We start from the raw sequence: 16,158 nt of genomic DNA, 5'->3' as shown, positions 1-16,158 counted from the left end.
AAGAAATGTCTTGTATGTTGCAACATAGAGGATTATTTGAGAATTGTTTTTAAGACTTCAAATAATCTATATTTTACTACGACCAATAAAGTATTACAGTATCAACCGGAGGGGGAAAAAAGAGTGACGAGTTGAGAAATAATGTGCATCATCATTTATTCCGGTTCAAAAACCTAGCTTCCAAAACATGAATATGGTTATAGGAAATCATTTCCTGTACAGTTAAGGTCAGCAAGGTCAAGTTAGGTACAGTGCCATTTCAGAGAGACCATCTTGAGGTGAGACATCACTGGGTCTGAAGAGCAGACGTTTTATGGTGAGCTCTTACAGCAGTGTTTCTGGAGCTCATGTTACATTCTCTCATGTTCCTTCCATTTTGTACTAAAATAGGGTTATTTGTCCAAGAGGCGCTCAAAAGGTTCTGGACTCGAGGCCATGCACACACGTTAATTCAGTCTATTGAATTCAGCAGGGGAAATGTTACCAAAAAGAAACGTACTGTAATTTAGTAAACCACTAATTCTCTTCCTATGGTCGTGAAAGGAAGCTGGCATTCACAATTATTTACATTAAACTTATCCTTAGTTCTAAATTTTGTTTACAAGTACATGTGTCTGTTAGGTCTGGGAACTAAGAATACATTGTGGTCTTACTTTCCTCAGTCACAGTAAAATTGAAAACTCGGACTAATAATTATATTAGAACCCATCAACACGTCTCCACTCTTCCTAAATGTGTTGCCCCTTGCATCTCCCTTAAGTTATAATTCTTTATTAAAGCCAACATACAAGAATTACAAAACAAAACTAAGGACCATAAAGGAACATGATCAATGAATTGACCGAATGCACATTGCTGGTAAACCTGTTTGTAACTTATCCTTTCAGATGCTTGTTATTTTTTCATTTTTTCTAGATGCACACAAAAACTCATGAGCAAAAACTTAAAATGTTTAACTTTATTATATTTTTTAGATCCATAATAATAGCTTGAAACAAAGAAGTCTAAATGTAAAAAAAAAAGACAAATCAAATCAAATCAGGTACCCCCCCCCCCCTCCCCCCATTCAAAATATTTTTTGTCGGCATCGGGAATAATGACATTGAATTCATCTGGTGATTTGGAAAAATCCCTTAATGATGTTCAGGAGGCCTGATGATGTTGAGTTGATCCTTAGGTGGGTCGCCCGCCCTGCTTTTCTTTCATCCAGGCATGAATCCTCTCCTTCAGTTCAGGGACTACAAAATTATCAAAATGTGAAGAGCAATCAAATCAAAGGTCACACATTTAATCTGACACTTTGACACCTAAACCTAAATAATGTGATATTTTAGCAAGATGCACTTTTTCAGTTTCCTTTGGACAAGAGCTTTACATAATAACTGGTCAACAGGCATCATGGTGCCGTTACCTGACTCCAGCATGCTCTCGGTGAGCGGCTGCCTGTTGAACGGATCAGTAGGGGAGTTGAGCAGGTGGCGCAGGATGATAGATCGGTCCATGATATTCCCAGAGGGTAGAATCACAGGGTCAGTCATGAGCGTGTCCATCAGAGGGTCTGTTATAACATGGTAATATGTAGCGTTAGAACTCAGATGCAAATACTCTTGAAAGAGCAACAAACTAACTTCAAAGCGGAAAAAAGATATTACTGGTTGCTCAATGGGCTGCTGTGTGTGTTTGGGGAAGGATTTGGGTCAAGTACATTTTGCATTCATCTTAATACAAGGTATGCTAGTAGCTAATCTCCCCTCTGGATCAAATGTTAGCACCCTAAAAATCATCAATCCATCCAGTTTCTCATAGATGAGACGATGGCAATCCATCCCGAGTCGCTTATCCACTTTGTGGGTCTGCTGGAGCCTATCCCAGCTGATTACGAGCAAGAGGCGGGGTACACCCCGGAGGAGTCGCCAGCTCAGAGAGAACATACAAACTCTGAACAGAAAAGAACCGAACCCGGAATCATCTTGCTGAGGCAACAGCGCTACCCGCTGTGCCGCCCTGCCTTAAAACCATAACCTTTATAAATCAATAAGAGAGGAAATAAAATGTCTAGACAAAAGAGGTCCTTTGAGAACAAGAACTCATTTCAATATTATATTTAAACATTTGTGAAATTTCAAGCGACATAATATGCTGGGGAAAAGAAAAGTGTCTCGTATAACAATTACATTTGTACTATCAAAACAGCAGTAAAGAAAATATCCAAGAAATGAGAACTTTAATTAATGTGCGTCTCATATTGAAATGTCTCGTGGCTGTGACAGTACAAAAATAAATCCTGACGTGGGAGACGTTCAACACATAGAAAGTTGATACTCCAACCTTCTGTATGGCACACTTCCATCATCTGTGGTGGGCTGGCTGGCATAACTGGGAATCAGAGACGGTATGTGGGCCACGTTCCCCCTGCTAGATTATATTCGGTCCGTGGTCATGGATAGCCTTGCTGTAAGTGGTCAATATGACCTCCATAAACTGCTAAATCCCCTGCAAATGTCTGGAATTCAACCAGCAACTGCTGGTCGTACAAGAACCGACACATTTACAGACATGAATGCAAACCAGTTTTCTAAAAACGTATATTTTTTTTGTTTCTGCTTGGACCAAAGAATTCTGAATTTCATTCCAAGACTCGATTTTAAATATCTTGGTTGATGTTCGGTTTGTAGCCGATAAAACACTTTTTTTTTTTTTGATACTGATGATTAGAACATGATTAGAACATGATTAGAACATGATGACTGGAAACGATAGTGGGTCTCTATAGCTGTCAAACAGGCCCGGGTCTCTAACACCGCTGACTGCACAAGAAATTAGGACTTCATATAGCAGTCGACAGGATTAAGGAACGTCAACAACATGAGATTCAAAGCAAGCTTGTAGAGAATTGGTCTGCTAGAAATAAGATGGAGAGCCATGTTACTGAAACACCGAGGGGCAAACAGACATTGTGACGCATACCTTTGAACTCGTCAGGTGCGTCACTGTAGTCCATTTCCGACTGGGAGTTCCTGGCAACGATTTGCTCCACCTTCTCCAACAGCAGCTTGAATTTCTCAATGGCAATGGAGGACTTGATGCCAGCCTTCCTCATCTTTGAGATTACCTCTTCGAAAAGCTCTCGGCTGTACGACCGCTGCACAGACAAATGATTAATTAGCGTGCCGCGAGACAAATGCATATTTGTGGTTATTTGTGTACTCTGTATCTGAACATGTGCTGCTGTCATGTTGCATCGATTGCAAAAAAGGAGGAGCTGGGATCTCTGGTGTACAACTCCTGATATACCAACATTGCAACATCATCATCATCATCACTACTGGCAGATTAGAAGATCAATTTGTAATTCAATGGATCTTTAGCATCTCATGCATTCTGCCTAAACAATTAACATCATACAGACAATTTCTAGGTGTTATTTTGTCTAAACTGTGAGATCAAAAGTTGATTTCTGTGGTGTCCAGTTATCAGTTTTACAAACACAGGATATGATGTTATTACCCAAAGTGCACTGGACTCTGCACGGCAGGGGCATCCTCATCCCTGAGCCAAACTTGTCTGACTGCATACTAATACAGAATAGATAACTTTTCTTTTTGTGCAGTTCAGGCGCAGGCGATACAATCGTGACTCGGATGCTTTACCAGAATTGCCTGAAGTTTTTCTCATGCGTTTTATCACCACAAGTATCATCTTTGAGTAACAAGCTGCACTTGGAGTAAACTGTGCCAACCTGGTCATCCGCGATCGCTTTCGCAAAGCGGGCACAGTCCAGCTGCAAGTAGATGTCAGTCAGTTGATCTAAGAGCTTCTTGGGCTCAAAGCCGTATTTCTCCGGGTTTTCCACCTTCAAGTCGCGACACTTGGGCCCACAGAGCTGCTGGAGGTTAAAGTTCAGCATGGCAGCTAGGCGAGGGCCCAACTCCTGGAGAATGAGAAGGCACCGCTCAGAATGGCTTGCTGGTTTTAGGCAGATTTTTAAAAAAAAAAATCTATTTATTAGTTTCTTATGAACACATAAAACAATGAAGTACAGTATGTACAAATACTCATACACATCAGATTTTATTTTAACAGCAACTGTTGCTGAAATTTTGAGAATGCATTTCCACTCAGAGCCTAGAATGTATCGAGCTTGAGCAATAGCCGCTTTTCAAAAGAGGAAGCGGCGACACTTACAGGCCTGAGGAAAGGCTTCTGGACCTGCTTGGTGAGGATGTGGAACATCTCAACCGTCTCTGTGGCCAGGGCCAGGTAAGAGCGGGACACCCGCTCATCCTGGGTCAGCTGAGACTGGCGGCTCTGCTGCTGCTCCTAAAGGTTTGCAGCAAATCACAAACATTTCCAGAATATTCCCAAAGTTATCTTCAAACATCAGTTACATTCCTGGTCAATGGTCCCAAATACCAAATTTAAAAGCACCATCAGCTTTCCCACTGACCCTAGGTAATTGTTCCCATTGCTCCTTATTCTTCATCTCTTCTTGAACTTCATGTATACGTTTCAGAGATTCCAGGCTCTCGTCTAACAGGAAGGTGGTGTCATTAATCAGCATGTTGATGTAGCGCACAAACTGCTTACCAGAGCTAAGGAAGAGAGAACGAAAGATAGAAGAGCGGGTAATGTAGGAACTGATCAAAATCAGATCGAAGTAGGACAACCAATGAGTACGGTCACAAACTCACTTGAACTCCTCCATGAAGGTGCCATGGTGGGCAAGGTTCTGCCAGAGACTCTTAAAGATGGTGCTGATATGGTACCGTATCGTGAACTTATCATAGAACTCGCTGGTGGCGCCAGTATGCTCGACATCTGACAACGACGACAGTGTTTTTCATTAGAAAAGAAAAGGGATAAAGTCCTTACAGCTAAGAAAGACTTCTGATTCTGATGGTCAATGGTTACTTGGGACCTATATCTATTAATCCTTTTTACAACTGCAACCACTCGAGCATCCATTTACCACCTGAACCCACCTGTGTAGAATTTCATGAGGGCAGGGACCAGCTGTTTGATCGACAATGGGTGGTTCTCCATCATTTCAGAGAACCGCTGCGTACGAGGTTGTACGGCTGGGTTGGTGACAAAAAGCACCTCCACTAATTTAGCGATAAGATAGGGGTTCCGGATGTAGTTTTGGCTGCAGATGAACACTACCAAAAAGGCGACAATGTCCTGGACACATGGTTCGTATAAAACCAAGGGCGAATACCTGGAAGGAAGGAGGATGGCATGTGAGATGTGATGACTCATGACTCTCAGCTTTAGTTTCTGTATGCAATTCAGGATTCTTATATATTGATCGATGCATTACACATTACAGTCCAATTTTGCTGGACATATATCTTTATATGCCTTTTTCTTTTAAAATAATGTTTTAATGTAAAGTAAAAAAAAAAAAAAACTTAAACAATCCAGAGGAGAATAATATAATTAAGACCGTAAACTCACTGCACAACGAAAAGCAGAAACTCTGCAACATCTTCAATGTAGAATTCTGGAAGAGCAGCAAAGCTTTTGGGAATCTCAGGGTTGAGAGGCAGGGTTATGCTGAGAAAGCAAATTGGATATTGATCACCAACACTCTTTAATGACCAAAAAATAACACGAGACGTCAGTGCAATGAGGTTTTACTTGGGGTAGGCGGGGTCCACCATGCGCAGAATGAGCTGAATGACTGTGCTGTAGAACTGCAGACATCTGCGGAGCAGATTCTCATCCAGTAGGCCCACATCAGCACAAGCTTTGGCTCGCAACAATTTCTGATAGGATGAAGTCACACAGGGTAAGGATCTCTTCGCTGTAAGTACGGTAAGCTCTGTAGCAGAGCCCTAGATGTTTCAGTAGCTTAAAAAAATCTAACTAAGCTATTTGCAGGTCTGTAGCTTTAAATGCGTAATATTCAAATCAGTCTATTGTCGGAAGCCAAACAGACCTTGAGCTGGGTTTTGCATCGCTTTAGCATTTCTCTGTGTCGACTAGCGAGGGGAGAATCTTTCCATTGGCTTTCACTGTTCTTCAGCTCCTCTACAGTCCTGGTGTGGGGAAATACACTGTCAGACCGAGGACGCTGTGAATACCTGTATGTGTGTGTGTGTGCGTGTGTACCTGTTTAGTTCACGGATGGCTCGCAACCTACGAATGTAACGCCTGCAGCTCGGCAGGATGGATAAATGGTGGGTGTGCAACGTCAGGAAGAAACATTCTGTAGGAAACTTGGGTTCTGAGAACTTGGTGGGGTCTTCATCTGTTCACGTGGAAAAAACATTTCATTTCATTTTACATTACATTACAACATTTAAACACAAACCATCAGCCATTACAAGCTCATTGTTATTAATGCACAGAAATATTATTTAGGTGAATTATATATATATATATATACACATATACACCATTACAATCATTAAATCTGCATGCTTTTATTTGTCAACTTACGCAGTTCAGTCAGCCAGCTTTTGAGCTCTTCCATGGTGGATTTGAGACGCGTCTCCTCGAAATTGACAGTGAGGCGACACCGTGGATGAAAAATGTAGTAGGGATCCACCGTCTCCAGCTTAATCTTCATGCTCAGCTGTTGCAGCACCCATAAGAAATTGAGCATGAAACCGTCTGCACAGACCAGCTTGTCATCTGTCTAGAAGAGAAAAAAAGCGGGTGAAATCAAGAACACTTTAAAGCTAAAAGGTCAAAAGCTGTCCCGTCATTCTAAATGAAAGGACACATCAAGACAAAAATAATGTCTATTTATAGCTCAGCACATTTAACTGGCAACAGTTTAAAAATTATAGGCGTGCTGATTATGGACAAATAAGAAGAAAGATTTGCTTTATGCACGGAACAGAAGTCTTCCTAAGCCTTTGGTCAGTCAGGAGCTTTATTATTATCAGTTCACTTTTAATGGTTCAGTCATACCTACAGAATAATACCCGTGTTTAGATTAGTTCCCTATAAACCTTGCCTCTACTGTACAATTTTATCTGCAACTATGAACAAAATCACAGAGCCAAACAAAGGCTAACTGGGCTCGAGCCAAGCTGATTTTCTAGTTCATTCCTATTTGCTTTCATAACTTTTTCATTTATTCTAAAATAAGCCTGTTTTGCAATACTAATATATTCCTCAACCATGCCAGTCTAATAAATCATTACGACATAAATCTGAATAATTCTGCGGAACAAATCACTTTTGAAACTTACCTGCATCTGAGCCTTCTTCACATTGTAGTTTACCAGAGCTGCCATGTAATTAAGAGCAGATTCGCGTGTTTCTCCATTCAGCAGGATATTATGGAGAATTTTAAAGAGGTCACCCTTCAAGAGATAATAAATCATTTTAAAATGCTATTCAACGTGCGAAGAACATCTGTAGAACGCATGCATCACGAAGCTAACAATCACCCTTGCTGTCTCCAAGTAGTGCTGCATTGATTGGCTGAAGACTCGTGTGCTCTCCATGGTGATAGCGGGCCCGGAGAAATACCTGTCTCCAACTTTGTTCTGGAAAAAATGGAAAGAGTCGAGTTTAGAATTCATTCAAGAGTGTGAATCCTGCAAACAACCCACTGCAGCACCTTTAAGGTATCCATTCTGTTCAGCTTTTTACGGGAACTTGAAGTTTTAGAATAAATGGGTGCTATTGAATCAGAACTGTTGGACTATCAGACAACTCACATCGTCCTCAGCAAACACAGAAAGGCTGAAGAAGGCTCCGAGGTAGGACAGTCTCTGGATCTCTCTGCCACAACCAGGGCTCAGAGGTTTAGGGCACCATAAGGGCAGAGATGTTACCTAGGTAGCCAGGACAGTGTGGTGTATTGAACAACAACAACAACAACCAGACTTTTGATTAAACTCAAACATCTTTGGGAAATAAACAGTGTACATAATCTGTCATGAGGACATGATGACAAATAAAAACAATCACCCTCCAGCTGTATACTCACCAAATTGCACACTGGGTGAGTCTTTCCAAACTTGATTTCACAAAGCTCCGCTAATGCCTGTAGAGACAACAGAAATCTTCAGTGGACATTTTACTTGAATTACTTCCTGAATTACTTCCTGCAATCTAACGACAGCAAGTCTGATTTCCACAAAATAGGAACACAGCTCCCTCACCATGAGAGGAAATTTAAAGTTGTCACTGTCAAAAGAACATTCCTTCACTGCGAGAGCCAATCCGTGGAGGATGGGGATAAAAATCTGTAAAGCAAGGCAGAAAACATGCATCGATGCCTTGATGACTGTTTTATTGATCACCGTGATAGAGCTTAAATGCTGCATCATTCCCATTACATTCATGCACAGAGACAGGGTGAACAGGTACCTCATAGGTTCTAGTGCATGGACAAACTTCCTTTTTAAATCAGAATTCAAGTAAGTACAGTATAAAGCATTGGCCCACCGGACTTCCTATGAGTATCTGTGGTGGGAACTACGCCCTCACTGCATTTTGGAATGCGACACTATACATAAACATGCGGTATAAGTTGACCGCGCTTCCCACCTGTCTGAACACGCCCTCCTCCAGGTGGGTAATGCGCACCAGCTCCTGAATGAAGCCATACGGAAGGTTCCGACACAGCATATAAGGTACCAGCAAGGACTGCCGGAGGGGACTCCTGCATGAAATGAAATAAATATGTTATCTGTCTGGAGTCGAACAGAAAGAGCAGTTGCTATGGAGACTTGAATAATAGAACAGAACGCAAATATCAGGGTACCGGTAAGTAAGAAAATGACGCGGTTTGCCATCGTGTGGCTGCCTCGCTTACCGAGGCTGAGTCAGGGTGCCTTGCAGGACCAGGGCAACATTGGAGATACACTGAGAGCGAATGTTGCTGAGAAGTTGGCTGACGTTCGGTTGGCTGCACATCTGAGAGAGAAACAGACAGGAGAATGGAGGAGGGGAAAACCAAGCGATGGGATCAAAATGTACGCTGTCGATTTCACAGAAACTCCCACAATGTTCTTTGATGAGCTAAACTGTCACACATTTCCAGATTTTCTGTCCTGCAGCAAGTCTCTGAATCTCAGGCCGTTTCTTCTGACATCAAGACACTTGTAAGAAATTTAGACATTGAATAAGATCAGAGAAGATTTCAGCTGCCATTACAAAGATCATTACAATCTTGAAGCTCTGTTTCATCTCTAATTAAGTATAGCTGTAGAGATTAACTTGAAAACATTCTTTCAACACCGATCAAATAAAACCTCGATGAAATATTTCATCCAGCCAGCTACCTTGGGAGCTTTCCTCTCCTCCATACCAACACTGTCAAATCGCTCAATGAGGTAGTTCAGCATCTCGGTCTCCTTGCAGGCTTCAATGGTGAAGCGATCACTGGCTGAATCACAGGACATTCTCTCTCCACATGTTCCAAGACTAAAAACAAGCACACGGAAAAAGAGGGGATCTTTAAATTTAAAAATCTCATCAACACTAACCAACTCCAAGCCACGCTCGGTCCTGAAAGAAACAAAGTATTAGACGTTAGTGACGGCATTTCAGAATCTCTTGGGGGGTGAAAACACGAAAGACCAAATTTAATATTCAAGAGCAGCTCGTGAGTTGTTAAAGATGATAAGTAGGATTTAGCTTGCTACAGTTAATTGAAACATATGGTGAGAAAAGTTGAAATTGCAGTTAGTGGTCAGCTGCACCAAAAAAACCTGGTGACCGATTCAAAGCACTGCAAACTGAAGGAGGTTACGAACTTGTGTTATTGTCCAACGGAAACAGGCAATGGAGGACTACAGCCTCTGCCCTGGGTTACCTTTGCTCTTAAAATGAAAAGTTAAAGAAAAGACAGTTTGTATTTGACAGCAATGTCACTTTTTTCATGCCTATTTCCAGCAACAAAAAAAGAAAGAAAAAAACTCAGCTGTAGGTTGAACAGAGCATTTAGTCACAGCATTAGTTTTTATTATTGTGGATTCAGTCGACTCCACCTTAACATAATAGTTCAAGTATAACATACAGTATATATATATATAAAACAGACTGAAACTACACAACAAGAGTTCAGTGATGTTCAAAAAAAAACATTAATAGATCTTTCGGGGATGAGGAGTTTCAAATATCTCAGAAGTCGAACAGATTTTCAGAGTTCGAACACACGAGTGGAGTCGAGACAAACCGAAGACACGCAAACGAAGGCGGAGTCGACCCGAGTCGGTTGAGTTTCAGTCGACCTGCCGTAGGAGAGAGACTGTGCAGATGTTTCTCTTCGTGTGTTTTCGCTTTCGTTTCCATTATTTCTTATGGGAAATATAGTTTGGGTTTTTGAACAGAGAAACTAATTATGTTCGATAACCGAGGTTCCACTCTGTTACGTACTTGTCACCACTCGTCCCTGGTGTGCTTGTGTGCAGTTAGAGGAAAGCTTCCCGAGTGCACTGTAACATGCAGTGAAAACGTCACTGAGCAAGCACACATTAGCACACACGATGCTGCAGTGTACCTGGAACCAAACTGAACCCTTGAATAATCCTCCTCATCGGAATCTTCATCGCTGCTGTCCTGAGACATGTCAGAAAGGGCATAGAAAAGGACAGACATGGGGCTAGCGTGATAGGGAAAGGACAGTTGGAGTGAGGGAGTGGTTCGAAGAGAGGATGATGTGCAAGCAGGAGAAAAAAGGGATAAAGATAAACGTGAAACGGTTAAGGAGTCACAAGAAAAGAGGATAACTAAAAAAGAAGAATGGGGAAATGAGGAGGGCTGCATGTTTCCTTAACAGCGATATTTTGCAAAGCATTTGCATCATTTAGCTTTTTAGAATGAGCTCTTTCTAGAATTCCACACGTAAGCTACACTGAGCTGACCGCTTTAAATCTTGGTGTGAAGGAGAACGGACAGAGTGAAGTACAGAATAATGATACATGCATACAGCTAAAGGGATAGTCCGAAGACTAATGGCAGACACGCCGTTCACACCACAGCACAAATCTGGCTGTTGACAAAAACTGCATTTGTGCCACAAGCTAACATTCAAATGGCAGGAGATACCTAGATGGCGGGATTCTTGCAGCAAAGGCAGCCTGTCGGGCATTCAATGCAGGAGAAGGAGGCACCACGGACGGGGGGGTGGAGGAGAGCTGGGTGCGAGCTCTAGGTGAGCCCATGGAGAGGTACTGGGGGCTAGGTGGTGACACAGGAACTGGGGTGTTGGGAGGAACAGAAGGACCTGCAGGGCTAGGAGAGGGTCCAAAAAAACTAAATCCTCTGTGACCCTGGCTAGATGGGGAAGTTACCCCCCAGGGGGAAGCAACAGAATAAGGCCGATACCGCTGGGAGATTGGCATTGGGGAAGAAGGAGAGGTGACAGTGTGTCTCGGTGTAGCAGTGGGGGCACTCGGGGGGGCAATGAATTGAGGGGTAGAAGGTGCATGTGTAGGAGGTGAAGAGGGTGCAGCGGAGGAAGGGAGAGAGGGTGAGGTCCTCATGGCTGCATCCAAAGCCATCGGGTGAGGACTAACACACCCGTACAGGCTGTAGAAAACATCGATGAGAAAATCATTGGAAAAGATCCACCACTTTTTAATTTCTGGAAAACGTATGAAAGCAAAATCTGGGGAAAAGGATGAAAGTGTCCCATCACAATATCAATAAGGCACACATTAGAAGATGGCTTTCAATGACAAATTCAGAGCATTCTGGCCATCGCACCTTCATCTTCATCTTCATCTTCACACTGATCGGAGGTACTTGCCTGGACAGAGAGCTGGTGCCAAATGACCCTACGTCGGGTGCCATTGGACTGCCACCTTGGCTCGAGGGCTGCACCAGAGTCAGACGGTGGTCTGAGGATTTGGCTGCTGCAATTGGCTGAGAGGTGGCGGTTAAGCTGGCGAAAGGGTTGTGGACACGAGACTGGGTGGACATCATTAAGACTTCCATCAGGATCTGGCTGATCAAGTCTTTGAAGTCAGAGTATACTACGGGAGAAAAGAATAGATTGTCAAGTTATCAAACACAGGAATCAGTCAGTCCTGATGAACACTCCGTCTTCACAAAGAACACAAAGTAGTAGTAGGCAGTAGTAGGCAGTAGGCAGTTACGTACCGTGTCTAGGGTTCTGGTGGAACTCTGCAGCCAGTGAAGGAAGAAAGATGACATCTCTGTCCTGCTCCTTCCACGAGACACGGAGAATCTTACAGATGAGCTGCAGAGCCTGTTCTTCTGAGACGTCTGAGTTTGCAGAAGTTTCCTAAGGTGCAGAAAGAGAGAAGCCGTTTATAGCACAAACGGACAAGAAGACAAACAGATACACATCACTCCGACTCTACAGAGGGGATTACACCATTGCGCATATTTGATTTTCTGGTATTTATATCTCAAAAGGTTGTCAATGGATTTTGATAACACTTTGTGTACACCTAGATTTTGATTTTAAGGCAGATTTAAGTATAAATACAGATTTCGAATAACTGTGTTGCTCTTTGATTGTTCAGTTTCTGTGACAATCATGTTGGCAGAGGTCTGAGTGTTTTCTTGTTATGACATGATCATTCTTGTCCATCAGCTCATGTTGATATCAATAAGCAGAAATGAATGGCAGTGAGGCTCTATTAAAAGCCCTCTATCACATTCTTGCAAATACCTAAAGACTTTTTTCATGTTTGTTTTAAGAGTAACTTTACTTTAAGATGGGTGTGATGAATGGCTGTGACGCGAGTAATATTTACTGCTGTTGTTCACCTTTTCAGTCAAGTTTCTCTTCTCCCTGCGATCGCTGTCCTCCACCTCCATGTTCTCTATCCCTGAGTCCACATCCACCTGGGACATGCTGGAAAAGAACCGAGAGGTGCGGTGATGAGCTCTTCTCCTCCCTAAGCAGAGCATGCTGCCACTCAACCGGAGTGTCACAAAAATGTTCATATCCATGTTGTATCATTCTAATTTATATTTACTACAAGCAAAATAAAAAGTCAAATGGAACATGTCACTCCTGAATATTGTTATATCTTTATATACATTTTAATTACAACTGCACATGTGTGGGAGTGAAACATGTCAACGGTGGAATCATTTTATTTTTAGTATTGTCTCTGACACAGAAAACTACTTTTTGTGACAGCCACCTTTCAACTTTGATCATATTTGCAACACTGGACATTACTAAAAGAATATTTTAATACTATTAGCTGGGTGGTACAATATACAGTTCAAACTGACCTCTTTTCACAGGAGGCAGTGTCAATGTCCATGCTCTGCGATCGGGACAGACTCTGGCACTGAGTCTCAAGGCTGTTGGAAGGGGAACTGGACAGGGAGCTCACGCCCTCGCTGCTCTGACTGCCATATGCCACCCCTGCAAACGCAAAACACCATAACCTTCCATTCAGCTCTCACAAACACAAGGAAAACAACCTAGATTAGAGATCATGAGCTCGCATTTTAAATTTATGTTTTACCTCAATACTTTCTTTAAAATAAAATAACAAATCTTTTAGTAACACTACATTAACAAAGTCTCGTATTCGTCTGCATACGATTAACAGCACAGACTACCGCAATGAGCAGGAAGGAAATGTTTGATGACAGGACCTCACTAAGAATGAAGGAATTCATTTCGGCATAACTGCAAAACAGTCGATCAATTCGATGACTATCGCCATCCGAATATCAAACTAATGAATTTGTTTTGATCCTGCGCTAAAAGCTGAGCTTTTTCAACATGTCAAGCATCAGCATCACATGAGTCAGAAATCAGAAGGGCAGTATCATGCTTGGGAAATTCTCTTGTAATATCTGATGTATTACATTATTTGATTATTATTACTCAATATCCCCAAACCTGTAGACTTCGTTTGGTTCTTACCAGATGTACCCATAGGGGATGTGGCAGGAGTAACACTGTGCACATTGAGCCCCAATGAATGAGAGGCAGCAGGTGGCAGGGCCTGGGGTGCTGCACCTGAAGTACCAGGGAGGGGTCCAGGGGCAGTCTCTCTCTGTGGGGATGTCAGGGGTGTGCTGAGGGGGGTACTTGGCTGTGACGTCTGTCCACCTGCCAGTCGGGCAAGTCGCCTTCTGCGAATCTTAATTAATATAACAACAAATTCAAAGATTCACACAAAGAAGCATGAAAAATCTTATTGTACAGCTCTAATTAAAAGCTGTAACCAAGCTGATCAAATACACAAAGACAATTTAATAGGCCTTCACTTAAAGCTCTAAATAAGTTATTGGCATAACCAACATGGACTCTGTAAAACATTTCAAAGAGACAATTTTGGTTTTACTAATTTCCTCAGACAGTATTTACATACTAATTAATTAATGGTCGTTTTTTGACTAATCGGTTTTAGAATGTAATCTATATGAAAAATAAAGGTCATATGAGAGCACTAATCGTGCAACTCATTTGAAAATCTCTAGTATAGCAAAGCTACACACTCGACTGGCAGTTGATGGGGTATTAAATGCGGAAAAATACGTGTGTGACTATTTATTAAGGGGATCAGATCAGTGGGCGCAGAGGCCCGCGGTTGATTGCACAATGGTGGCCCGGCGTTTTTATGCTGAGTCGTCTCGCAGGCTAAATTTTGTCAGTTAGCAAAACAGCGTTAGCAAATGACAGCTAGCTCAGCGTATCGCAAGAAAGTATGCCTGATCATCTCTGTACAGAAACTGTCAACATATCCGTTAATATGTTCTATGTAATACAATTAATTCATTGTATTTATATAGATGTCGTCATTTTTAAATAACAATATTTTCCACAGGATATCTAGTTCTTAGCATCCAGCTTTATGCTAGCGAGTTAGCATTGTGCCCGGCTAAATTAAATTATCGTACAGGTAACATACAAATGAATCGTAGAATACACATCCAGCTTTTAGCACGTATACGGGGCTAGAACTCTCCCATATAAACAGGTGACGGAAACAACTGCGTGATAAGATAGTATGTTTTGTGTTTCTGGGAAAATAATGGGATTTTATAGCAGATGCATTTCTTCAATTTATGCTAGCATCTGAGCTAGGCTACCTATAATAACAAGTCGGCTAGGAACAAGACCGTATGAAGTCCGAACGGAGCGAATACATGTGTAAGTACAAGTATGAATTATTATGTTAATTATCAGCACTTATATTGAAACACATTTTTATTGTCGCCTTACCTCGTCTGCGCTCAACTCCTCCATCGTAGCTAATTCAACTAGCGAGTTCACTTTTCACCAGCCAGAGCCAGCTAGCTAGCTAGGCTGTATTAGAGATAAATATGCATAGTATAACTCGTTCAACGAATATCTGTCAACCTTGACTGTCTTTGAGATAAAAACGACAACACCAGTTTACAGATGGGGTGGCGGGTATGTTACAGTCCCCTCCAGTTCCCCAAAGCCCTATCGTTCGCTAGTTTTCTACCAAGAAACAAAAAGAAAAGTAGCTGGCTATCATACGTCAATATACAACAACGGCCATTTTGGTTCCACAAAATGTCACGTGACTTAGGAGGAGAGCCGTAAGCTCCACAGTTCTGCTGATAAATGTTTAACTTCACCTTCGAGGCACATCATTTCTGTCAGTGGCGGGTTCACCGTGAATAATTTGTTAATTGTTAGAATTAATTCATCTTGATAAAGATAAAAACTGATGATTTAGAAGTCTCAAAATCCTGAAAAATCAAATATGATGCACTCGGGTTTAAATTGTATAATTTAGCTACTGACTTTATAAACTGGCATCTACTAAATAACTGAACACAGATGGATGCCAACGAAGCTGGGACTGCCTCATGATGGACCTACAAAGCCTGCCTGCCTTCAGGAGCAGATGTTCCATTTAGGATCTAAAGATGGAGACGCGCTGGTCTGGAAGAGAGGGAGATCCATCCTTATGATTGAAGCAGGAAGTAAAGGAACAACGAGAGGAAACAGTGTTGCAGGAGAATCACGGAGCCCTTTGGACAGTTTGATCTTCACTACGGTGGAAACACAGTAACTAAATTAACGGAGCTACTGCAGAACATTCTAGAAACTGTCATAGTGATTCCATCTATTCACTTTATACTGGACTACATCCTACAGGCTGCTTTTAACTAAAACACTAGATAATAACTTTGTCAGAATAAGAACAACCTGCAACAGCAAAGCACAGAGGCTCGCATGTGAATGTAAAACATCACACGGAGTCTTTT

General features: G+C 42.0%; 1 protein-coding gene across 1 annotated transcript; it reads right to left on the bottom strand.

The window, feature by feature from the left end:
* Positions 1-139: 139 nt before the first annotated feature.
* Positions 140-15,375, bottom strand: ube4b (ubiquitination factor E4B, UFD2 homolog (S. cerevisiae)). The gene is made up of 27 exons (XM_068743858.1): positions 15,140-15,375; positions 13,835-14,054; positions 13,189-13,324; positions 12,712-12,799; positions 12,076-12,220; positions 11,723-11,948; positions 9,252-9,393; positions 8,783-8,883; positions 8,515-8,629; positions 8,127-8,210; positions 7,952-8,008; positions 7,680-7,796; positions 7,407-7,505; positions 7,206-7,319; positions 6,445-6,643; positions 6,115-6,253; positions 5,942-6,041; positions 5,641-5,768; positions 5,458-5,556; positions 4,983-5,218; positions 4,692-4,818; positions 4,448-4,592; positions 4,186-4,320; positions 3,740-3,931; positions 2,968-3,142; positions 1,412-1,558; positions 140-1,238 (listed from the first exon to the last, which is right to left on the bottom strand). The coding sequence occupies exons 1-27, from the start codon at positions 15,161-15,163 to the stop codon at positions 1,174-1,176; spliced, it is 3,555 nt and encodes a 1,184-aa protein (XP_068599959.1). The 5' UTR covers positions 15,164-15,375; the 3' UTR covers positions 140-1,173.
* Between the last annotated feature and the right edge of the window lie 783 nt (positions 15,376-16,158).

This window comes from Brachionichthys hirsutus, chromosome 2, assembly GCF_040956055.1.
Source record: "Brachionichthys hirsutus isolate HB-005 chromosome 2, CSIRO-AGI_Bhir_v1, whole genome shotgun sequence".
NCBI lineage: Eukaryota > Metazoa > Chordata > Actinopteri > Lophiiformes > Brachionichthyidae > Brachionichthys > Brachionichthys hirsutus.
The sequence above is the reverse complement of the archived record's forward strand: the minus strand, read 5'-3'. Positions and strand labels throughout refer to the sequence as shown.

Coding starts and splice junctions, on each gene's coding strand:
- ube4b (XM_068743858.1), bottom strand. CDS start 15,163: ATGGAGGAGTTGAGCGCAGACGAG. Junction 8,009..8,126: donor ACTTTAAATTTCCTCTCATG/GTGAGGGAGCTG, acceptor TTGTCTCTACAG/GCATTAGCGGAGCTTTGTGA. Junction 4,321..4,447: donor AATGGGAACAATTACCTAGG/GTCAGTGGGAAA, acceptor GCAAACCTTTAG/GAGCAGCAGCAGAGCCGCCA.